Below are 25,967 nucleotides of genomic sequence, written 5' to 3' on the forward strand. Positions count from 1 at the left end.
CTTTCTGCTTCCCAGTTCCAGTTAACGTGATGTCATCAGTAGGATGGGCCACTATGAGGTTCTGCAGAAGTTCCAGGTAAACAAGGTCCGTTTATCACAAGAATGTTAACATGACACCGGCTCAAGATGATGAATGTACTGTGATTCATGACAAGTGAATGTGAACTGCTTCTTCTCATCCTTCCTGGTGAATCCTCCAGATCAATAGCTGCATAATAAGTGCAACAGTTGCCTGGCAGCTGAGATTGGGGCTCCCACTTGGTTAGGTTCACAGTAGTCTACTGTCGTCTGCTGTGATCCATCTGATTTTTGCAGGTGTTGGAGTGCCAAGTTAAATAGGGACATGATGCAGACCACTCCTCTGCCATCTGGTGGTGCACACTTTTGAGAGTGCTACCAAATCTCTGTAGCTCCACCCAGTGTGCGGCGTGTTTTTGATTTACTATCTTGGAGGGAGTGTACTTTCAGAAGCTTTCACTTGGCCTCTTCTGCCACTGTGGGCTTTAATCCAAGGTTTAGGGAGCACATGTAACAGTTTATAACAGTTGCTAAAAATATCCATCTAACCTGCACTTAGGAAGTGGAGAAATGACCATAGTCTTTGCACCCATTGGACCCCTTTCAGGGTAACGTGGGCAGCTTCTGTTTACCCGCCTGGCTTTGAAATGCTCCCACTGTAAGGAAGATCTATGATAGCGTTTTGGTTCTTCTGGTATCAGTGTCAGCTCACGTTTTATTCAACAAAACCTTTAATGTTCTGTGCATTTTTCTTTCTTCGGTATATTATATTGTATTTCCCAGGTTTAGGTCCATTTCAAAAGGACCTATTTCCTAGTTTAGGTCCATTTTCAAAAGAATTGGAGGGTACTTCAGGGAAGAATTGGTATTCCTTTCCATTGATTGGCTCAAACTTGCTCAACTGTAGAAACTAGGAAGAGATTAGTGATTTTTTTATTTTCATGTCTGGCATCAATCTTTGACCTACCTTCTTTTGGTCTTTTCTGTTATATAGATCAAGCAATACCATTGTTAGCTACCTACATTCATTTCCTATTGTTAATACAACAAATGTTGTGGTCGGAGTTATCCAGGGAAACAGAATCAATAGGAGATTCTATATACATTTATGAATTTTAAGGAATTTGGCTTATGAGTTTGTGGAGGATAACAAGGCTGGAATCTGTAGAGCAAACCAGCAGGCTGGACACTCAGGCAGGAGCTCATGCTGTGGGCTTGAGGCAGAATTTCTTCTTCTCTGGAAAACCTCCATTTTTGGTCTTCAGGCCTCCAACAAGTTGGATGAGGCCCACCTGCATTACCGAGGGCAAAATCCTTCACTTAAAGAATTATAAACGGACTGTGGATATTAACAAAATACCTTCACAACAGCACCTAGATTAGTGTTTGATTGAATAACTGGGAATGATAGCCTAGCCAAATCGGTAAATACAACTAACCCTCACAACAGATTACTACAAACATAGTGGTTTGAAACCATACAAACGTATTACTTTAGATTTCTGGAAGTTAAATGTTTGAAATCAGTTCTGCTGGGCCCAAGTCGAGGTGTCAGTAGAGCCATAGTTTTTCTCAAGCCTCTCGGGGAGAACCCATTTCCTTGCCTTTTCAGTTTCTGGAAGCTGCCTGCCCATCTTAGCTCACGGCCTTTTTTGCCATCTTCAAAGCCGGCATCATAGCATCTTTAAAGCTCTTTCTCTCTGACCTCTGCTTCTGTTGTCACTTCCCCTTATTTGATTCTGCCTCCTGCCTCCTTTACCTTACAAAGAACCTTGTTATTATTCTGGGCACACCCAGATAGTCCAGCATAATCTCCCCATCCCAAGATTCTTAATTTAATCACACTGCAAGTCCCTTTTGCCATGTAAGGTAATATCTTCACAGGTTCCAGGAAACTAGGATGTGGACCTCTTTGGAAGGACCATTATTCATCTACAAAACTATCCACCTACTGTGTCCCTGGAAACGCTGTAGTCTATTGGCTATTGCCACAGATCCCTGGGGGTCAGGATCCCCGATTTCCATTCTGGCTTTGCTTCCCCATACAGTAGTTACATCCACCTTGACTTTGACAGTTAAGTGGCAACACCTGGCCTCTACTATTCCAGAATCCTCTCATTTTGTTGACACTGATGAGCTCATTGTATGGCGGCATTCCTGAGGGTACATCCCAGCTTGAAAAGGACAGATTCACAGCATTTTCTCAACAATGCATTATTCCCACATTAGCACTTTCCTTTTTGATTTAGTGAAGAGAGTTTCTTCTTGGCTTTCCTGGGAAACATAGTCAGTTAATGAACTCTCTGGTCTTAAGCATTAAATCCATTCAAGGTTCTCCTCTCTCTCTCTAAGCTTTTCCCCCCTTTCTTAAAACTGTGATAAAGCTGTTCTGGCATTTCCACCTTATTTACTATAAGTCAATGCTTCTTCCAAGTTTAAGAAATCCATCCCAGCATAATATTTGGACTTCTAGGACACAAAATCCTGAGTTATGGGAGTTCCCCTAGGTACTGTAGAACTTTTGGTGTATAGTTCCTTTGCTTCCAAAATGAGAACAGTACTTCCCCAGGTGGGCCATGCTGAGACTTGACCTTAACGCCTACAAACTATGAGAAAATGGGGCCAATCTTGATGAAGGCGAGTATTATCTTGTGAGTCATCTTACTCTTGTGAGGTCTCTGAATGGTCTCCAGGCAAGGGGAGTTGGCTATTCTTGAATAAAAGAAAGTGGGTCACTTGAGGAGGCCTAGATAGTTCAGCAGAACATGGAGATCCATATGTCCCCATTTCATCCTCAGTTTCTCACTTCTTCTCTCTCAGGACCTCGAGTTTAGCATGGTAAATTTGCCAGGGCCGTGTAAGTCTTCTCTGCAATTCTGCTACTCTTATAATCAGGCCTGATATTCAGCCTGTACTGGCAATAAACGTGGGTGTCGTAGAGGTTTTCCGGATTTTACATTGTGTCCTGAGTTGGTGGTTGGCTGACTTGAGCCCACCATTTTCTTTCAGTGATGTATCCATGGTACTTCACCTGCCACATCTACAGCCCTTTAAGGCAACCATTGTCACCGTATCTCTCAAATGGTAGAGATATTGCACAAGCTCAGTGTCTCCTCCTCTTCCTGCATCCCAACTCATCGCAGATGAGACTTTTAGCAATAGTAACCCTACCGCATGCCGGGGGTCACCGCAACCCACTTATCGCTAACAATGCACTCTTTGCTGCTATCTGGCCAGGGAGTGATCCAATTCCAGAGAAACCCATCTGAGGTTATGCCTCCTAGACCATTTCCAGGATGAATTAGTTTAGTTTGGAGTCTCCCAAAAGTAGATCCTTAGACAAGAATTCACATTGTGGTAGGATGGATATTTGCTTTTAAATTACTTGTTAAATTATTCATAATTTATGTCTATATTTTATGTATTTGCTGGTGTACATACTATATTTCTCAGTTAATTTCTTAAATCTCTCCTTGTCCTACATGACAGAATAAATTCCAGACGAATTAAAAGTTAAATGTAAAAATGGGAAATTTTAAACATATCTAGAAGGTAATGTAAGTAAGTGTTTTACTGCTATCAGGCTAAGTCAGCATTCTATGCATAAAATCACTGGAAGATTGAATAATTAATGAAATAATTTAAAATGTTAAATGAACAATGATTTTTAATAATAAAAGAGTTCCACAAACTATAGTACATAAAAACTGAAAACATTTTTCACGTACAAAAATCATAAAAGTTAAAAGTAAATGATAAATTGGAAAAAATATTTGCAACAAATTTTACACACAGTGAGTTAATAGGCATAATATAAAAAGGAATTACTAAACTTGATAAGGAAATGACTAGTTCCTGATAGAAAAACAGCCAAAAGATAAGAGCAGGTAATTCATGAAGGAGCAGTAAAAATGGTCTATAAAGATGAAAAACATATTCAACCAGGAAATGCAAATTAGAACAATAAGAAAGTTCTAGTTAATTGTCTCAGATTGAACATACAGATACCCTCCTCAAACATCATTATTATGACAGAAAAAGGACACAAAACGTGTAACACAGGACAAAGAGAATAGCTAAAGAGACAAAAAAGGAAAGACGTCAACTAATTTTACAAAATGGAAACGGACAAGTGGTAACTGATTTAACAGAATTGAGAAAGCCTGTACCCTAGTCTGCAGGGAAAGCCAAGGAGAAGACCAATTCCTGCCCTAGTTCCCAGAAGTGAAGTTGCTGCAGGCACTGGGTATCTCTGAAGGCAGGAATGAAGGAAGGGCTGATGGAGGAGAGACAGCAACCTCCTGTGCTATTGGTGTGCACGCAAATAGGGGCATCTCTATGTTTCTGAGGCTCTTTTATCACCTCTTTTCATTCTAAATTGAGCTCCCGCCCCTTATAGAGTAGTATATAAATAGTAATGACCCCTTCATTTACTCTCATGGAAGCTTCCAAAATATTTTCATCAGTATGACTGTTACTGGGATAATTGTTGTATCTGTTTTAGAGACAGTATCCCTGAATGCACTATGCACATGATAAGGCTGTAATAATGACACTCTTGCCACCACTTGAATATAAATCTCAGAAAACCTCTCTAAGGGGAAGTTTCTGAGTTATAATTCTGATAATCAGTTTGATCTAGGAAAACATCATAATAGTTCTCTGGGATACTTTGTGAGGAAAACAACTTTCCCAGATTCATCCAATCATATATATTGAGCACTCTCTATGTGTACAACACAACACAGCAAGGCAAACAAATTTATTACTTGATTCTTGCTAAAACCTGCAAGGGCTTCCGGATTCTTTTAGGCTGAAGACCAAGTTCCTTAGTGTGGCGTCTTAAACCATAGGTTGGTTTCTACCCACCTCTATGATTCTCCTCCCAACCTTCTTACCTTTGCTTTCAGGGCTCCAGTCCCTTAGACTTCTTCTTTTTTTTTTTTTTTTTAAACATCTTTATTGGGGTATAGTTGTTTTACAATGGTGTCTTAGTTTCTGCTTTATAACAAAGTGAATCAGTTATACATATACATATGTTCCCATATCTCTTCCCTCTTGCGTCTCCCTCCCTCTCACCCTCCCTCCTTAGACTTCAGTTCTTTCAGCCACATTGGCTTTTAGTTCTTAGGGAGCTTTGCTTTCTCTCAGTGGAGAGTGCTTGCTGGTCTCTTTGCCTGATATGTTCTATCCTCGCCACCTCTCTACCCCAAATTTCAACTCATTGTTCCTACTTTAGCACAAGCTTTTTACTTCTTCCTGTAAACCTTCTAAACCAGGTCAGATTTCTTTGTCACACCCTCTCATTGTATCTTGTTCCTTTCCTTCAGGGAATTAATCTCAGTTAGTAATTACACATTCATTTGGTATGATTATTGGTTTAATGTCTTTTTCTGATCCTGGGGTGTGAACTCCATGATTTTGCTATGCGAGGTCCATTGCTTAACACAGTGTCTGGAAGATGGATGGCACTCGATCTACATAAATTGAAGGAAAGAATGCCCTCAAAGAGTTTAACTTTACTAATTCCTACAAAGAATGGTTTAGTTGCTGCCAAATTTTGTTCTAGTAAAATAATAGTATTCTCTATGCAGATTTTCAGCTTACAGAAATTTAGCTTTGTGGGAAAGATGAGAAATTTGGGATTATACTCCCACTAGGGGCTGCTGTGACAGAGATAGTATTATTACATCTTCCTGGTGTGATTTGAATAGATTTTGTTTGAAATAAATTTTATTGATTAAAGAGCTGCTGCTCATTTGGCTTGGTCATTCTAGAACGCTGATAGTAACTATCGGTATCTGGTTCAGATACTAACAGGTCACTGTTAGTTTTGAAAAGTTCTTTATAAATTTTGAACTTTATAAACCCCATGAAAAGATTCAACAAAGAAGAACTGAACTCACACAGAGATAAGAACCAATTGCAAATTTACTAGGCAGTCAATTTCAGCGTAACTGTATATACACCGCACTGGAAAGGACACACAGCGATGCTCCTATGTAGTAACTTCCAGTCTCTCATGCTAGGGAGCTTGTGATCTCTCTCGGTACCATCAGATTACCTTTCTTCATTCTTAACCTCAGGGCCGTAATCCACTGACTACCTTTATTTCCCAAACTCATTCATGCCTTACCAAACAGAGTAAGAGCAATAATTTTTAAAAAATCAGTCTTTGTTGCCAATAGGAGAGAGTTCTTAGTCTGTTTGAAAGTGTTCAGAGTTCAGTCTTTAATTACAGAAACTTCCCCGTGAGCCCCACCATTGTGTCTACTGGCCGGGTTCCATCTGCTGCTGGAACTTCTAATGTGAGTTTCTGAAAAGCCTGGCATTCCTGCCAGCGATGGGGAGTGGCTAGTCTCTGCATTCAGATACCTCTTTCTGCAAAACGCTGCCTGCGTTTTTTTCTTTTCTACCCTATGTGTCTGTGTCTCACTAGGCAGTATCCGCATCCTGATGTGGCAGTGAGAGAACTGACTGCCTCTGACAGAGGTACAATTTGCAGATGAAAGTTAAACTGGAATGCTTACTGTGTGTCACTATCAAACATCCCCTTGGCTACCCTTGCCTGGGTGTTTGGCTATAACTGCTCCTAGCTCACTTACATGTAATCTGTGAGGGAATATCTTTTCTTTCTCACATAGCCTTGGACAGGCAAGGGCAGACAAACTATTCAAGTAATTCATTTTTATTACCAATTTTAATCACCAAAGAAGGAATTAGAATTCAGCCAGGGAAATTATTCATTGACAAATTTTTATTGATAAAATAATTCATCAAAGATTTATGAAAAAATTAAAAATCTCTGAAAAAGAAAATTATGTCAACCAAAATCATAAAAGGTATGTCTGTGGGTGAGGAAGGGTTTTCTATCTGGGGCTGGCTATGTGAGCTACATCAGTGATACTGAGGACTTTACTTCTGAAAAGGAAACTAGGATGTAACATTGTGATTCATAAGAAAGGCTACTGTAAGACAAACATCATGTGTCTGTAGGTGACTCCATTTCCTGACCAGTCGTATTTGTCCTGATACCTATTCCGACGTCTTAATCTCTTTCCCGATTTGTTCTTCCTTCTCAGTTACCATGAGCTGAAGTTCATCTTATTTCATAAGCTTGGGCTGTCTTTTCAGCAACAGCTTTTCTTCCTGGCATGGGCCTGCTCTTTGCAGGGTCCATTGGCTCAGTGCCTCTGACCTTGGGTGGCTGGTACTCTGAGTCTCCCTGGCTCCCTTCCCACGGCAAGTGGGGACTGTAAACTATAAAACACTGTTTTAATTGTTTTCGATTTTTTTAAAGTCTTAAAATGAAATTTTAATGTTATACCCTTAAGAAAAGATTTGTGAATTTCTCAGTTCACTGATTTGGTACATTACATTCAGCTATTCTGACAAATAGCTAGGAGGAGACTGTGAATTATTTTCCGTCCCATTTAAAAATAGTTTGGAAACTGACACAATCAATATTTTTCCTAAAATCCTCTCTCCTTGCCCTGGGAGCCTGAGGAGTGGGTTATAGTTGAAATTTTCTATTTCAGGCTTAAGATCTTACTTTAGAGCTTCTGGGATGCCAATCCTATCTGATCTTTTGGTATATAATCAGCATTCTCTTCACTCAAGAGATCTTTTGTAGAAACTTTATGCTATTCCTGGAGTTACATGCTACTATGTTCTTAGTTTTGGGGAAGCTGGTATAGAAGCTATGTAGAAAGACAAAATCATTTTTTTTTCTTAGAGGATCGTTGAGTATCAATGGCTCCATAGGTACTCCATTTAAACTTCTACTCAGGACCAAAATAGAGTCAGTATTTCAACCTGGGATAGACTGTTCCAGTGAGACTGGACTCAAATTAGATCAGCCAATCCAAAATCCATTTTGAATCACCAGAACTGGAAGGCTAGGCTAAGGCTTGGCCATGTGTGTAGGATAGAAAACATACCTCCTTCTGTGTGTGTGTGTGTGTGTGTGTGTGTGTGTGTGTTATGAGACTTGTTAGCCAGGAACACAGCTTATCACAGGTCTGTTAGACAAGGAGTAGACAAGTCAAAATCAGAGAGATAAGAGCCAGGTTGGCCCGAGGGATAAAGTGTGCTTGAAGAAGGAATGTGTTACCAAATCTTTGCTATAAATGAATGTCTAGAATTTTTTCTTGCCAGCCCAGCTATAATAAATCACGCAGTCAGGGGTGGCTTGTGTTTTGCTTATCTGGGTCAGTGTCTCCTTATAACCAAATCTCTTCTCACTCTGTCTTAGGAGGCATGCTCTCCACTGGAGGGGCTGGTGATTCCTTTAGTAGCCAAAACCCAGGTGACTCCCTGAATCATTGCTGTCTGGCTAGTTCTCTGGGGCCAAGAGGGGGTTCTCTACTATCACCCTGGGGAAAGCCTTCCATCAAGAAGGCTGACTGGTGTCCAGGTCTAGTGGTGTGTTAATGGTGGAATGTCTATATGGCAATAGGGTCCTGGCTTTGGTCCTCTGGATTATATCCTTGTCATCTTGTGAGGCATCAGAATTCTTACACTGAAGCCAGATATCTAGGAGGGCACGTACTTCATCTTCTTTGTACCATTCACTTGCATGAAAGTGGCAAGAATACCTCCTTCTGGTAAATTATAATACTGTATTTGGAAGGAAAGAGGAAGAGCCCATGGAAAATGGGGTGATTAGAAATAACAAAGTTACAAAGTGCTTTCACATACATTTTCACTGGAGTCTCACAACAACCCTGTGAGGTAGGTATAGTGTATAACACTTTCAATTTTATTTTGCAAAGAAAGACACCAAAGACTAGAGAGCTTAAGTGATTTGCCCACAGTCATGGTAAGTGCCAGGACCCAAACTCGAAGCCACGTCTTCCAAATTCACAGCTTGATTCCACCTGCGAACAGCTACAACCTGAGGGCTACCAGTTTGATGACATATGGGGAAGGCGCTTAGTAAGTGAGCACCTAACTTGTTTAAAAGTCAGGTGGTTTAGAAAGGATACATTAGTAACCAGAATCTATACAATCACCACTAGCAGGGGTTCCCCCGGGGACTGCTGCTTATGGGCTTGAATCTTGTGGGTTGCTTTGGCATATTAGGAGATCATCTGAGTAACCTGGACAGCTAGGAGCTTCCTGGGTGGTCAAAGATCGGAGATGAGGGGATTCTCGTGGCCATCATCCCACTGCTGTAGCACTGATCATTCTGTTTAGTTGTTTGACTTCCCCATTAGAATGTAAACTTCTTAGGGGCAAGCACTGTAACATATTCATCACTGTATAATCAGAATTTAATAGAGTTCTGGGCACATAATAGATCCTCAATAAAAATTATTTAAATTCACCGAGGATTGAGATGTTTCATGGGATGCTTCCGTACTTTACTTGTAAGAGATTGATTTGCCTGGAAGAGGTATACTAGATGAATGTGGAACTAGGAACAGGGAAGACTCAGTTATTTTGATGGTGGGTAGTATACACAGGCACTGCTATTCCAAGGTGTAATTTCATGATCCAAGTGCTCTTCGTCTACAATGACAAATTTAATAGATGTGGATTCAAACTGGTAGCTCTACATTAGTCAGGGATCCATGCAGAATGTAGGTTTTTGATGGCCACTGGGGGTGAAGGCAATGTGTCTTGTCATGGAGAAATGTGGTTCATTTTGGTAAATATGAAGATAACATGGTTTCAGTAATATGGAGAGAGCTCTGTGATAAAATTCTCTGAAGATGATTAATCACAGTCACCAGTGGTTCAATAAAAGTTGGGAGAGGCCTCAGTCTTTTTCTGGTTCAATTCTGCCAAGGCACATTCTCCTCGGCCCTCCACGTCTGTCTTCTTGACACTTGGCCATCAGAAGTCCCAAGACCCACAGTTGATACTGTGTTGAACCTTGAACAGGTAGAAGCTGGAGGACAAAGCTTCTGTGGTCCAGACCTGGACCTCAGTGTGAATGCTCCTGACCATGACACATAGGCAAGGAGCCCACTGCATAGAAGCATCCCTCCAAGAAGAAGGGGCCGGCTGCGCTAAGACCCACGACCTGTGGCTGAAAGTAGTAGTCACGTTGTTGCTTTTCTATGAGTGGATTACAGAAAAAATCTGTGGGTGTCACAACCTGGTGAGTTCAACTTAAGTAAGAATTTTTAACTTAGGGTATAATACATCAGCTCACCAGTTCTGGGCACTCAGGATCAAGTGGGTCCCGAAATCGATAGATGGGAAAGAGATCAGCAGCCCTGGAGCTGCTAGAGGTTATGGGTCATCCAGAGGTCCTCCCAGATGTGATGATTGGTGCAGGCCACGACTGGATGCCTGGCTTCTCCAGGTACTGGTGCCAAGTTGCAAACATGGCCTCAATGGCCAAGCATTCCTTCTTTCAGATGTAGTTTCATTCTGCAGGGATGAAGCCTGCGGGGAAAATAAGGCGTAAGGTCACATCAAGATTGATTTCAGATAAGATCTGGCTTTCCATTGTCCTGCTACTACTTCTAAGGCATTGGCTCCACTTTAAAGGTCCATTGTAAACAAAGTGTAGCATGATGACAGCCATTGCAGACCTCATAGGACTTCATAGGTTTTCTGGACCCCAGGCAGCCAAAAGAAAGCATAGCATATTGCCTGCTCTTTCAGTGGAATCTGTTTCAGGGAGGGCCTTGAAGTTCACCCAGATCTGGATTAGGATACACTGGTAGCTTACACTACACAAGGCCTTGGATATCTTCACCTGAAAATAAAGTTAGCATCTTCTCAAATGGAGAGTCAGTAGAGCTTTCTACCAAACTTGGTCTTGATATACTTTTTTTTCTTTTTTTTTTTTTTCTTTTGCGATATGCGGGACTCTCACTGTTGTGGCCTCTCCCGTTGCGGAGCACAGGCTCGAGACGCGCAGGCTCAGCGGCCATGGCTCACGGGCCCAGCCGCTCCGTGGCATGTGGGATCTTCCTGGACCGGGGCACGAACCCGCGTCCCCTGCATCGGCAGGCGGACTCTCAACCACTGCGCCACCAGGGAAGCCCCCGGTCTTGATATACTTTTACATGCAATACCCTGGAGCCTGTCTCCTTAGATCTTGAAACTCTGATCTTGACTTTTAATGATAGTTTCGTACCATGCATAGGCTTTAAAACACTAATAATAAATAATAAATATATAAATCCTAGTGAAGTTGTAACCGCCAATCAAATTCGATGTTGTTAAATGCATTTTTAACCCACCCATTTAAATATATGCTCTTAAACAAGGAAAGTCCCTCTTTCTTGAAACCCAAGGGGTAGACCTCATAATTTAGCCATTAAATGACAAAATCATAAAACTTTAGATCAACAGCAAGAGTCTTGAACCTAGGCACAAATTGGGACGCTTAGCTTTGGCCAGCTTCAGAGGGGTCAGCGTGATCCTTCCTCTATGTTCTTGTTAGAATTTGAGCCCAGATTTTTTTGTCAAAATCTTTGCTAATGCTCTAGAACTTAGAGAAAAGTGTTTCTAAAAATTATTAGTGGATTGTTAGCACTTACCAGTTAATGGAATTAAACAACCAGTTATTTCTGCAATGCAAATGGTCTCACTGAGCTAAAACTAGAAATCAGCTCCAAAGACTTGAGAAGACATTTCCCAAAGTGAGCTCTGTGAACACTAATTCTAAGAAATGGGTTTTGTCATTAAGAAGATTTGGGGAACACTGCATAATATCTACCTCTTATGAAGACTTAAATTACACAAATTTTAAAGACTCTAGGAAGTCTTGTAGTAAATAATCTTATTCAACTATGTTTAACTGAGTATGTCCCCAACATTTCTATGTGGAGTTAAGTTTTTAAGTAATATTTAGGAATTTAGTAATATTAGCATTTTGTAGAACTGGTGCTACACAGAACAAATTTTAGTGAATACTGGACTAGCAAGTAATGTACAAAAATACTTATTTTTAAAATATACATTTTCCCCACCAAAAATAAATGAATTAGCCAATTACTAATTATTTGTTATTATAATTGTCTTAGAATTAACCTGGGTTCTTTGGAAAATAGGAAATGCACTTGTTTAAAGCATGAATTCTGCCTTTAGTAGGCTCAGAATCTGGTTAGGGAGATGAGTCTGTCATACACAAAACAATGTCAAACACCAGAAAAGTCCATATAAACAAGCAATAAGTTAAGTAATGTGGACTAATAGATATAGTAGTTCTAGAGAGGCACATCAGATACTGGAATAATGAAGGAAGAAATCTTAGAGGAGATGCCACTGGTTTTGTGGGGAGAGCTAGAATTTTGACAGGTCGAGGGCAATTTTACTTAAGGGCAAAAATACACAAACTTTGAGGGCCCTGTGACTCCTAGAAGCATGAAGTAGTGTGGCAAACAATACTTTGTTACACTGTAATCATTGAATTCTAACATATCTTGAGGCCTTCCCACTCAAGGACAGAAGGCTATATAGCAGTATAATTAAAAAAAAATTTTCTCCTATACCTCTTTAGAGTTCTTACCTAGTATATTATTATGAGTTGCTTAACTGTCTATTTTCTGTGATAATCTAACTGATGCCAGGGTGAATATTTTATTTATTTGCATATCTTTGGAAACCAACACCTTTGTATCCCTAGCATCTGGTCCTTGGTAGTTCAAATGGCCTATTAATATACTGTTTGAACTGTAGCCCCATCAGTCATGTGGAGGAGAACTTCCCCCTGTGAAGACAGGACACCTTAGGAAGCCAGGAAATGCCTGGTGAGGTCACACCTAAGATGCTGGCCTGGACTTGTGACCCAAAGACAAGCCACTGCCTCCTAAGAACACCGTAACACCCAGGGGCATCTTGGTGGACAAGCCTGAGCTTCCGGCTTGTAATGCCTGCAGTCAGAGTGAATTATTTGACCTGCAGGATTCTGAGGGCCACACAGAGGCTGTGAGGTGCTTTTCTCCCTTTTCACTTTGACCAACTCACTGAGGCTCTAGTAACTGCCTAGAAAACATCACACACAACACCTGGGGACTGGATATGATGTGGTGGGTGTAGAGTTCTATGTTGTTTTTGTTTTTAATCTTTAGGAAAGTCTTCTGTCTTCTTGTTCCATTGTTGTATTTACACTTTGCAGTGGTTTAAATGCTAATCACAAACAAGGTATGCATAAAAAAACTTCAATCGCATAAAATCAAACGGTAAATTTGAGTGGTATTTTTGAGAAGGAGCTGATTTTAAAGACAGAAAAAAACTTGGACCAGGACTATTAACATTCAGAATTGTAACTCCTATTTGATTTTTTTTTTAAATCACTTCTGTGTTTCTCTCTCTTGCGCGAGCTCTCACTCAAGACAGTCTTTCTGGATAATTCATTGTAGAAATGAGAGAGGAAGCATGTAATTTTATTTTGATATTACTGGTAAATCAGAGTAGTACACGATTGCCTCAAACTCTGAATTGTTTGAAATTTTGAATGGTTTTATTTGCTTAAGAAAATGGAAGAAACCTGAAACAGAGGAAGAGACTATGAATGAGTTGAAAAGATAACTGTAGGTCTGGCGGCATATTCCGCCAAGTGTACACCAGGCACAGGGATTCTTCCTTTTCATTCCAGACTGCCGGCTGACTGAAGCTCTTTGTTCAAGCGAGGCCGTCGGAGCCACGCTTGGCATCGTCTGCTAAGAAAACCTGACACACTCACCTACACGTGCTTATGACCTTTGCAAATCTCTTTTTAAAAAAATTTAGTTTTTTATGGAATACCAATTAACAAAAGCAACACATGATAATTATTATACTATAATGACAGTGTACAAGGAATCTAGAGCCATTCAAGTAATACAAACCCAGTAAAGCAGAAATTAGAAAGTCTCAGGTAAGCACAAAATAAAATAAATATCATAATATTGGTAGATACACACTACTGTTCAATTGATTGATATTAGGAAACCAATATCAGCACGTTAGGTTATGACTTCTTATGTATCAAAAGTCTAGAGCCTACACTTTATAATAGTCATTCTTGATAACAAAAACTTGAACTGAAGTCCTAAAGGTGCCCCTTATGTAATGTTTCTAAATCTTGCTAATAAAAAAAGTCTTTTTGACAGCACTCTCTCTCTCTCTCTTTCTCTTTTTTTTCAAGTTTATCTCTTCCCATTCAATGGTAATTTACTTACCTCTGAACCAGCAAAATTTAAAGGCCTTTCCATTGCAGGACTAAGGGCAGTCAGACCTGACATTACACTTTCTATCTATAGAAAATTCGTGCAGACATCCAAGATGACGATTCCAGCAGGACAGTAAAATTTGCTGGAAAGATTTATCAATAGGAAATACTTTTAAAGAACACCAAAAGTCAGAATTTAGGGGCATTAATTTCAAAGATGGAAGTAGTATAGACTCAGAAAATATTTCTCTTATTCCTTCCCTTTTTTGGACCATTTACATTTTAATTGTTGTTTTATTTATCATAAAGAAACTATCTTGTTGCAGAGATTTAACCAAGAGTTTTGACCCTGAGATATTAAACATGTGCAAAATATTCCAAGTAGAAATGGAAAATCTCACACGCTTTATGATAAAAAGACAGAAGGTACAGTGTAAATACTGCAGCAAAGATGTTAAAGCAGTGCACAATTAGATTTCCATATAAACATTACCTATTAGTTAAGTGAAAATCATGCTAAGTTTATTTCCTTAGGACTTTGGTAATGTGTGTTTTTAAGTGGTTTTCCTTTTTTCAATTTTTTTTTTACTCATGTGAGGTAACAGTGATTCCTCATGTAATCTGTTCCTTTTATGTACAATACACATCACACACACACACACACACACACACACACACACACACACACACACGCACAGAGTCAAAGTCAATGGCAGTGGGTGGTTTATGTCAGGGCTGGTTTTGACGCCCCTCTCCCGGAATAAGATAAATGTAAGTGATGAAGAACTCCTGGGGTTGGTTGAACTCATTTTGTATTCAACACTCTGCCTGGCCCCTTTCTCATCTCTTTCTCCCTCTCTTTGTATGTTCAAGCCTACTTGAGTTTCTTTTTTCTTTTGTAGAACTTGGTTCTTTTGATGTGTTTCAGGGCACGCCCTGTGGCAAAGAGAACTTCCCAGGAATCGGAAACATCAGCACACAGGTCTGAAACGGCCACTGTGTAATAGCCAGAAAGATTCAGGCTCAGAAGCTGGGTTTTCTCTCTCCAAAAAAAGCATCAAAACACATAAGAGGAGGGCAAACACGCAACACAACCTACAGATATGATTTTAAAGGGACACATACGAGAAAATTTAATTGCTAAGTAGGCGTTTGGTGAGATTTTTTAACCTGGATTGAGCCCATGAGAGTAATTTAACCTGAGACATGTCTATAAGCATCTGCATATTTGCTAGTTTAACCAAATTCCCCTTATAATTTATAAATTAGTTTATTTTGTTTCACTGCTGTTATAGCATCTATGTATCTGAGATTTTCCACGGCACATGGTCCTATTAAAAATGATGTGAGAAAGTGCAGTGCTTTAACTCTCTATTTGTTTATGAAGTTGAAAGAAATGCTGTTATAAGTATTGTAAAATCGCTGTTAGAAAGCACCATCTATATTAGTGTTAGAAAGCACCATCTATATTAGTAATAGAAAGTCTAGATAGAAGGAGTTAATTATTTTATATCCCATATCAGTATTTCTATTTTCATAAATTAAAAATATTTAATAAAATAGTGTTATGTTTTATTTAAAATAGCTCTGTTTACTCACATATTATACTTTATGTGGCAAATCTTTCAGGACTATGTCACTGAATTAGAACTTGGAACTGAAAATTAAAAAAAAAAACAGAAAATAAGGAAAATCAGTGCAGTTTAAGTTTACCGATACACAAACATCACTTTAAGATGTTCAAATAATAAATTCAATTTTTACCCAAGTCTCTAAAAGAAGTCTTTTATTTTTAAAACCAAAACAGTTGGAAAAGCAAACTTAACTATAAACTTGGTAATTCATTGCTTTAGAAAACCAATCTATATTAATTAGGTATATTGTTTACTTCTGTATAAATGAATTCATTCTTGGCCTACTGAAAAATAGAATGCTACTAACTGAATAATGGATCTAGGAAAAATCTGACCAGCAAACAGTTGATTATTTTCAATTAAATTAGATTCAGTTTAGTAAATGTATTGAGCACTATTTATGTGTTTGTGCTAATGACATTACCCATTGACTCCTGGGAAAATAGTGATATCACTGAATTCATCCAGCATTTTCCAACATACTTAATGCTTAGAAAAATCAACCAGCTAATTGCCACAATTTCTTTTAACTTTGGTCTCTATATCCACAGCTTAAAAGAAAGAGAGAAAATGATTTCTAAAATGATTCAGTTATTCAAATATTAGTAAAATACAAATTTTTAACAATAATATGGGCCGACAATTTTAACAAATTGGTAATGTTATAAAATAACTTTTATAACTACAATGTCTCTTGAATTTTTTCCACATGTATCCGGGTTACGACTTATGAATATTTGTACAAATATCTATGAATAACGGAAGAAAAAAATTTTTGACAATGGGAAAGACTGGGGATTCACGATACTCATTTAAATGCTACCAGGAAAGTTTAACGGGACTTTTATTTAAACCAAAACCAAATCTTTAATACAATACAAATACACATAGAAGAGTACAAAATAAGGATTTTTATCTTTCTGATGCAGCATATACTAATCCTGCTTCTTTCCTTAATGTTACATAGCATTTCTAGAAACTGGATGCTTCCAAATTATTTGATCCTAAATTTTTTTTTTGCAGTACACGGGCCTCTCACTGTTGTGGCCTCTCCCGTTGCAGAGCACAGGCTCCGGACGCGCAGGCTCAGTGGCCATGGCTCACGGGCTCAGCCGCTCCACGGCATGTGGGATCTTCCCGGACTGGGACATGAACCCGTGTCCCCTGCATCAGCAGGCGGACTCTCAACCACTGTGCCACCAGGGAAGCCCTGATCCTAAATTTGATAAGATACACAGATTGGACATTGCAACACTTTCCAGCTTTATGGCAGTGGCTGCATGCAAAGGGGCATATAAAGTCCTCAACCTGTTTATAAAGGTCAGGGAAAGCCACAGGTTTTGAAGGAGCAACACACAGGGCTTCCCTGTTGACACAGGATCACTGCTGTGACACATCACACCGATTGTCACATCATATATTTTAATGGTGCTAGAAATCTTGTTTTGCCATAGTTACAGTTGTTTTCTGCCTCTCCTTCTTTTCTTCAGAGGTGCTATCTTTGACCTCTAATATGGCATTGAAGTCTGGCGTGCCAGGTATCTGACTAACGTGTATCCTTTATATTAACCCCAAACCGGGAAATCAAGTGCTTTTATTTTTAAAAATATGCAAAATTTAAGAGAAATTTAGCCTTTTCAGATGGACTGACGAGTTCTAGACTTAGCAATGTTTCCATTTATTTGATGCCTAAAGTAAGTTTTCCTTAGTGTCTCACTGAAAATTTTTCCAGCCATGTTTATAGAAACCACTTGGGAAAACATACACCTATGAATTTTCCAAATATTTTTCTTTTTAAACAAAAGCAAAACATAAAAACTGATTAGAAATTAGTTGACCAGGGATTTCCCTGGTGGCGCAGTGGTTGAGAGTCCGCCTGCTGATGCACGGGACACGGGTTCGTGCCCCGGTCCGGGAAGATCCCACATGTCGTGGCGCGGCTGGGCCTGTGAGCCATGGCCGCTGAGCCTGTGCGTCCGGAGCCTGTGCTCTGCAACGGGAGAGGTCACAACAGTGAGAGGCCCGTGTATCACAAAAAAAAAAAAAAAAAGAAAATTAGTTGACTGAATTCAATCAGATTTTATTTTGTTTTATTTTTTTAAGCTATAATGTAATCAAAAAAAATTTTAACATCTTTATTGGAGTATAATTGCTTTACAATGGTGTTTTAGTTTCTGCTTTATAACAAAGTGAATCAGCTTTAAATTAAACTTTTAATTACATAAAGAGTTAAAGGATATGCTGGAGACGTCACACCTATCCAAATCATACTGATTGGTTACTTTTATTGATTAAATTTACCAGATAACTGTATAATCTCTATTTTACTACTAGAATTGTGAAATGATTCCATTTTTGAAAATTTTAGTTATTGGGTGGCTTCCAAAAAATTTATTTATTTTAAAAATAGTTATTTGGCTCAATTGAAGGTTTTCTGCTCTTTTGTTTCTATGTCTTCCCCATCCCCCCAATATGTCTATGTGGATGTAATCTAAATATTTTTCTAAAAGAACAATGGGCTAAAAAATTATACAAAAGAACAATGGGCTGATGTTTTCTTCAGTTTCCCCTTGTTCATGACCAGTTTTTTAGGGACTTTAGGGATCATCTATTCCAAACCTCTCAGTTTACAAGGTGGCAGTCTTGGGGAGTTTACATGACTTTTATCACTCAGATCTAGCACCATAGTAGGTGCTCAATGAAGATGTGTTGACGGAAGGAATCCGTATAGAGTCACATAAACACAATACCATAGCATTTAAGACATTGCACTGCAATGACTCATTTAGAATAATAAACTTTCATAAACGCCATCTCGTAGCTACAACACCACCATGAGACAGGAATCTTAGTAGATTCCATTGATTGTAGAAACGATTTAGTAGGTGAGATAACTGAGTTTAAGGATCATCAAATGGTTTGCCCAAGATCCGGCAGCTAAGCAGTGGAAGAGCTATTTGAATTCCTATTTTCTGATTTCTGAGCCTTGGTGAGTAACCACTGTGCATACTGCCCATAACCTGTTTTTCTCTGTCTCTCTCACTTTTCTCCACTCTCAGATAAAAGGCAGGAGCTGGTGTTATTAATCTTTGGAAGCCCAGGATGCTTGGATAATAAAGAGCGCTGAATAAATGATTGCCGCAGGAATAAACCCAGGACTCCGGCTAATGGGTCCAGCTGTCTTCTTCCTACACCACGATCCATTCAGAGCACAGGAGGTGGCATTTGAGAAGGTAGAGGAAGACTGAAATCTCTAAGGTACAGAAATGCTTCAAACCATTTAAACTAACGAAACTTATTCTACGTTGTCAGTAACGCATGTAAGAGCAATTTTGCTTCTTGAACGTGGCTTACTGAAGACAGAATTTGCTGGTGGTTTCCTATGCACCCGATGCCTAAGCAAGTACTCAGTGTCCTGTGCACAACGCATGGTCTACAGACTCACGCGTGATTTAAACTTGACCCAGGGAGTCCAATCAGTCATTACTGAGGCTCTCCTCCACCTGCCTTCCAGCTGAGTTTGCACCATGGTCCTGAGTCCGTAGGCACAGTCACTAGTCCTGGGTCCACACTGGTTTTCTAACAAGATGCCCACATCCCAGGCTGAGGTCAGGGGCCTTGTGATGTCCAGAGGCTTTGCTGTTTCTGTTCTTGCCTTAGAAGCAGGATTATTTGGAAAGACTGGGGTCCCGCACTGCAGAACCTCCTCTCAGAGCCTCTTTCACTGACGTCTCTCTCTCCCCAGTCCATCCCATTCTCCCCTTTTTTGTTGTTTTCTGGGGAAAATTTTGTCCCCTTTCCTTCTTATTTCAGACTAACTCCCTGGCATCTCTGTCTCTCCAGATCTCCTAACATTATCTTTCTGATAACCCTAAGTTTGTACCAAAGGCAGAAAAAGCACCTGCTTTCCACTTTGAAAAGAAATACGAAGGGCCTGGTTTTGAGCTTGGAGTTGGGAAGAAGGGAAAACTGCAGAAAGTAGAACGTAAATTCGTATTTCAAACATATCCTACCACAATGCTTTTTGAAATCGTGCATAAGTGGTTTTGACATATGACCACCATGGTAAATTATAATTGTTAGTTTGTAGGGGGATTTCTTTGCATCTTTCCAAGGGCAAATCCCCGTGGCATCTCCCCACGAATAGCTGTTGAGACATTTCTCTGCAGGGCTTCTAGGAGGGGCAGCTCATAGCTCAACTATATCACAGGTTCTCTGTCCTGCAAGAACTACATTAATGCTCCTAGAAAAATTAAGTTTTATTTAAAACTATGCATTAGGAGTGGGAATTTCTTTGTTACAAAAATCTCCAAAAAATTAGTATGTACTTCGACATATAAGTGGAATTATAACGATGTAATAACCATTCATCGAATTTGAATAGCAACACAATACCCTTTTGAAATGCATTCCCATGAAGGTTCACTCGGTGTCCTACAAGTCTCAGATCAAATATTACTGCCCCAGGGAGGCCTTTTCTGACCACTCTATCTAAATGGGTTCCTCCCTTCTCTACGCTTTACTTTATGTCCTTCACAACACTTTTGCTATCTGAATTAGCTGCGTGGCAGGCAGAATTCTAAGATGGCCCTCAAAATTCCCACATGCTGGGGTGTGAGTTCTGTGTAATCCTCTCCCTTTGAGTGTAGGCGGGACCTTTGACTATGATGGACTATCTCTGCTGTGATTGCTAGTCAGTTAACTTAGAGCCATTCAGAAGTCAGATGACCTGGTTAGGCCTGACCTAGCCAGCTGAGCCCGTACAAGGGACTGGGCCCCTTCAGAAGTCAGAGGGACTTGAAGCCCGAGAGGCCCTGTGGGAATGGCCAAGTGCAAAGGAGCTGTGGTAGCAAGAAAACAGGAGCCTCAGTCCCACAGCTGCAAGGAACTGAGTTTTTCCAACAAGTGAACTTGGGAGAGAAACCCTGACTCCCAAAAGGAGTGCAGCTTAGTCAGCAGCTCTACTGCAGCCTTGGGAGACGCGGAGCAAACCCGAACACGCTCCTACGACGCTTTCCCCGCCAGCGAGTATCGTTATCGCCTCAAACTAAGCTTATAAAAGCGAAACAGTCGACACAGGGTTTTCACACGAACTCTTGCTATTAATATATTTGCTTTTAAGGCTCTCAACCGATGGCATCATACACGCTTTCCTATGTAGATCATATTATTGTCATATCTCAAGGTTAATAATATTTACAGAGGTGGAGAAGAAGCCTATACTTACCACCTGGTTACAAGAAAGATAATAAAATAAAAATATTATACTAAAGAAATACAGTACTCTTAATTAAAAAAATTACATCAAGCACTACAGGTAAATTTGGAATGGTATATTATTACAGACGTATTGATACTTATTTAAACAAGGACCAAGTTTAAATTGCAGGAGCAAATCCTTGAGCAAAATGCGTACAGCTAGCTTTCAGTTTCTCTCTTCCCTCTCTTGTCATTTTTCACATAATGGAAGCCTGTTATTAAAGTGGAAATTAAGTTAACTGCATATAGTTTCCTTTTGATAAGTACTATATGTATCCTACATGCACAGAATCTTCATGATGCTGCTGTAAATCTTTTAGCCTTAATATGGTTTCCCTAAGGCATTTTTCTTAAAAAATTCCTCTTGGTTTTGAACTTTTTCCTCTGTTACAGACATGCTACCATATACTAAGATACTAATGTGTTATGAAAAGAAAAAAATTGTTTTCTTGATACTGTTCAAAATGTCTAGGGATTAAAGGTATCATAACTATTTGTGATTCTGCTCATAATCTCAACTATTTCTCTCTGTACCAAAACCACCTTATGTGAAAAATACGTTACTGCTGTTTTAAACTCAATGTAGAGCTTAGTTATGAATTCTGATCTACTGAGTCATTAGAATTTTCTTCTAAAGTAAATAAGATTCTAACAGTAATGAAGTATTTTATGGGTGTACTTAAAGATGATGAATCGGGGAATGTGGAAATCATGAGTAATTCTCATCCACCTTTCACACTCTTTTCCTACTGAGGCTTTCTCCCGAGTCTTCCATTCTCAAAGAATATCCTCGGAGAACAACAAATGCCAGGAATTGTAAGGAAAGGAGGGGAATGGGGAGAAAAAAAATAAAAGCAGAAACCGGCCAGGCACACTTTAAATCCTGAGGGCATGTGCCATGTTACTTAATTTGAGCTGCATGATGCAAAACAAATCAAAAATTATCCGCAAGTTGGCAAAGCCTGCCGAAAGTACAACGCGAGGAAGAAACAGAGTTAGCAGGCAGCAGATTTAAGGCATGCTTGTTGAGGTGCTTTGGAGAAAGCGAGCTGCGTGACCCCCATCCTCAAGCATAAAGAAACTCCAAACAGACTCATTTGCCACGAAGGATGAAATGTGGAGGTGCTGTGGCGCCGGGGCCTCTGCCTCTCCAGGAATCCTTCCCTCAAGTCAGTCTGGTGGGTTTCTGTGTCCCAAAGTTGTCCCTATGCAAACAACAGGTTGAATATTGTAGGTGTGGGTTATTAAAGTGTCCCTGGGACAATGGCGGTCTGTGTCCCATTTGTAACGCTTGGATTAATCTTTGGAAAGTGCACACAAAATGTGACATGATGTTGGCTTCCAACATTATTCAGTCTGCATAGCAGCAAATCCTGCCCTGTCTCCTTGGAAATAAAACTCTGCAGACGTTATCACTGCCATGTAAAAAGGAACCTATCGTTTATGCTCGGGGTTAGGGACAACCTGATAGAATTTCTGCTTGTTTGATTGTATAGTTTGGAGAAGCATTTATGAGGGAAACAAATTGTATTCTGTCATCTTCTTCACAGCCTCCCTAAAGAAAATCTGCAACCAGGTAAATCATATTATTATTTATTTTTCTGCAGATGGGAAAAATCAGAAAGCCTCTATCTTTTAAAAGAATTCCACATTAGTGTAGGATGAGAAACCAGAACTGGTCCCTAACAAAAGGCAGGATCGTTGGCATTTCCCCTCTTCTCACCTCACTTTCCCCCTTTTGATTTTGGAGGCTCTGGAGGAGAGTGCCAAGATGAGAAAACTGGGTGAGGAAAGCATGCTGAGGGGACTTAGCGTTCATCATATTTCCTTTCCTTTTTCCTGCATCCTTGGAGCTCCTGAAGCTTTGAGGCTTAGCCCCACCTCATTGTTCACCAGAAAATTCTTTTTGAATTATGTGTCCTGTTCACAAAAGTACTCAGTAGCATTGTGGAATTTGGAAAGATGGTCTCTCAAATCATTTTTTTAAAGTGCATCTCAGTATTACAATTTCATAAGACAATTAGAACTAAGATAATGGAAATTCAAAAGGCATGTTAAATTATAGACAACCATCAATAGTGGTTGAAACTCCCATAGAGCAAAGTTGGAAAATATTCTCTCTCATTTATGACCAACTCCGAACACAGGAGAAATCGGAAATTGCCTAACAAAATGGAATTAAGGCAAAAAAAAAAAAAAAAAAGTCAGGGCATTGTTCTAGAACAGTGGCTTTTAAAGTGTGTTATAGATGAATGTCTTTATTTTTATTATTAGAATACAATTACTCCAACTGTAATTTTTTTTTTTTTTTTGTCTCATAGGGAAATAGGGTTTTGTCAAAGCAGGTTAGAAATGGCTTCCCTCAAATTTTATGGTGTAGACACTTTCTTATACTACTTTTGTTTGTGGATCCATCAAAACACCAAAATAAGTTGAATGTTTAGACTTTGGTCTAGAACAGTCAACCATTTTCCTCATTTATTGCCTTTTAATAAGTAAATTTCATAAATTTTAAGGTACAAAATATGTTGAAAATACTGCTTTGATTTTGTTTGGCATATTGGGAATCAGCATAAGGTTTTATTTGGAAAATAATATAATTTCCATAGGAAAAAATAGGTTAAAACAGTAGTTGTAGAAGACTATAGCTAAATTACATATAGCTTGCTTCACAGTTTATCTAGAAGAGGTGGGAAAATCTGTGAAACCCGAAGCCCAGTGCTTTGAAATGCCTCCCTGGAGCAGTAGATGTGGTAGTGGATGGAGGGTGGCCCGTCCAGCTGGGCACTCATAGGGGGCTCTCGTGAAACCTTCCCTCCCCTCGCTCATTCACCAAGATAACATGGGTCACAGACGGCCTTGTTGTATAGACTCTAAAATTGCATATTGCCTTTTTCTAATGTGTTTTCCTTCTAGGGCTTCAGTTTTCACCTGCAATATGTCTGCTTGGACCTGGTACCAAGAGTTGCATTGATTTCTGCTGTTTATTCAGCACTTCATTCGGCATCAGAGGTGGGGTGAAAGGAGTAGTGTAGGGTTGCCCAGCATGATTTTTGTCCCGGGCAGGCCAAGGGTAAAAGGAGAAGCATATGGACAGTAGCGTAAATGGGGAAGAAAACAGCCCAGTTCACAATTCTGCATCAACCAACTTAGTTTTCACTGTTCAACTTTGGGATGTAAGTTAGATGAAACCTAGACTTCCGAGAAGAATGAGATCAGCAAGGTCAGCTGTTAAGGGCACTTAGAGGCGGGGATGTGTGCATCACATAACATCACTGTCAGGAGGAACAAACATTCCCACCAAGCGCTGAGAGGTTAGAAAGAGGATTGAATTAAACTTGTTTATTTTTAAAAAATATTTTTTTTATTTTTATTTTTTAAGAGAAAAGTCTTTCTTTTTCTGAAGATTTGGGCAGTAGATTGGGGTTAGGAGGTGTTGTACCAAATTATTGGTATCTGAAAATAATGTGGACAAAATATATTCGTTTCTTTCTATCTTTATTTTCATGCACTAAGAGAAAAACGACATACCCTATGACCACCTAGTCAATTTTTTAGGAAGTACACTCTAAGTCACTATATTTATACGTTTTAGAAACATCCTTGTAAAGAGAGTAAAAAATAAAATAACCAAAGGACTTAAATGTCGGGCTTACCTACCGCTAAAGAGAAGAATAAAGTACGTTTAAAATAATTTCTTTTTCAAAAGAGGGCTTGAGTCTTTTCCCAAAACGCTGTTACTTATGGAAGAACGAATCAATGTTAAAATCTCGACAAATGGTGCCACAGCGCCACCATCTGGCCTTGTAGAAGACAGCAGGGAGTCGCAACATGAGAGAGGAGCGCAAGTTAGTGTTTTCTCTTCCCTAATGAGCGACTGGAGAAAGAAAAAGAAGGAACTGTCTCAGTGTAGCCCTGCATTTGTCACTACTTCAGCTAACATCAGAGGTCTGTGGTGTCAGAAACTGCCTCCATCTCTTTTTATGTTTCTATTTTAATTTGAAGAATGAACATATTTTTAATGGCTCAACCCATAAAAAATGAAAATCTCCCTAATGTTAGCAGTCTTTCTTTTCCTTTATTGACAGAAAATAGAAAGACCCCGCCCCCTTTTTTTAAAAGCATTAAAAGCCTGTAATTCAATGTTAGTTTGGTAGAGCTTCTATAAACAGGCTTACCTCCCTGATTTTCAGCTTGTCTTTGGATATGTTTTTTTATAATGTTACTGAAACTTCTTTGAGCTCTTAAAGCTCTGAGATGTTTAAGATAAAACACATTTTAATATATAATCAGAAGGACAATTTGACCTTGAAGGCATGGTGAGATAATTTAATGCATATTTAAAAGCTTGCTTTCTTTGGAATAAAATTTTTACTTCTAAAATTTGAATGTTTTAAGAAGTATATGCATTTGTTAAACTTTCTGTTGCAGTTTCACAACATTGCACACAATTTCTAAGCAGCAGAGTGGTGTATGTATTTTCATTTTGACATCTCTTGGCTTCCATAGAATTGTCTTGAAAGATTGTCTTAGCTAAGAATTGTCTTAGCTTTCACCATATTTTTCACTCTATTAGCAGGTGCTTTTATTAATTAAAAGATATTATTATATTAAACAGAAATATGTACAGAATAATAACATTGTAAGACTATTTTGAGCCTACTGTGAATGAGGAAAGGGTTTCAAGTGCTTTCCATTTAATATCAGACATTAAGTTCTTTCAGGATACTATGAAGAATGTCCTATTACTATCTTCATTTTATAGATGAAAAAATGAAACACAGAGACACTGAGTAACTTGCCTTGGGTAACACAGCTGACAAATGATGGATTTGAACCCTAGCCTTTAGACTCAATGTCTTTGATGATGCCACTAACCTATTTTCTCAGGATAGCAGTATTCTCAAAATATTTAAAATTTTATACTTTTATATTAT

At 39.2% G+C, this 25,967-nt stretch overlaps 1 protein-coding gene across 1 annotated transcript in view; it reads right to left on the minus strand.

Annotated features, from left to right (window-relative positions):
- Positions 1-6,764: 6,764 nt before the first annotated feature.
- The window catches only part of GRID2 (glutamate ionotropic receptor delta type subunit 2), a 1,388,195-nt gene continuing 1,368,992 nt past the window's right edge, over positions 6,765-25,967 (minus strand). Inside the window, exons 16-17 of the mRNA XM_067736951.1 lie at positions 15,737-15,794; positions 6,765-10,416 (exon numbers count right to left, since the gene is read on the minus strand). Coding sequence (XP_067593052.1) covers positions 15,774-15,794 — 21 coding nt within the window. The 3' untranslated portion in view covers positions 6,765-10,416; positions 15,737-15,773. The remainder of the gene's footprint in view (positions 10,417-15,736; positions 15,795-25,967) is intronic.

The sequence above is a fragment of the Pseudorca crassidens genome, chromosome 4, assembly GCF_039906515.1.
Source record: "Pseudorca crassidens isolate mPseCra1 chromosome 4, mPseCra1.hap1, whole genome shotgun sequence".
Taxonomy (NCBI): domain Eukaryota; kingdom Metazoa; phylum Chordata; class Mammalia; order Artiodactyla; family Delphinidae; genus Pseudorca; species Pseudorca crassidens.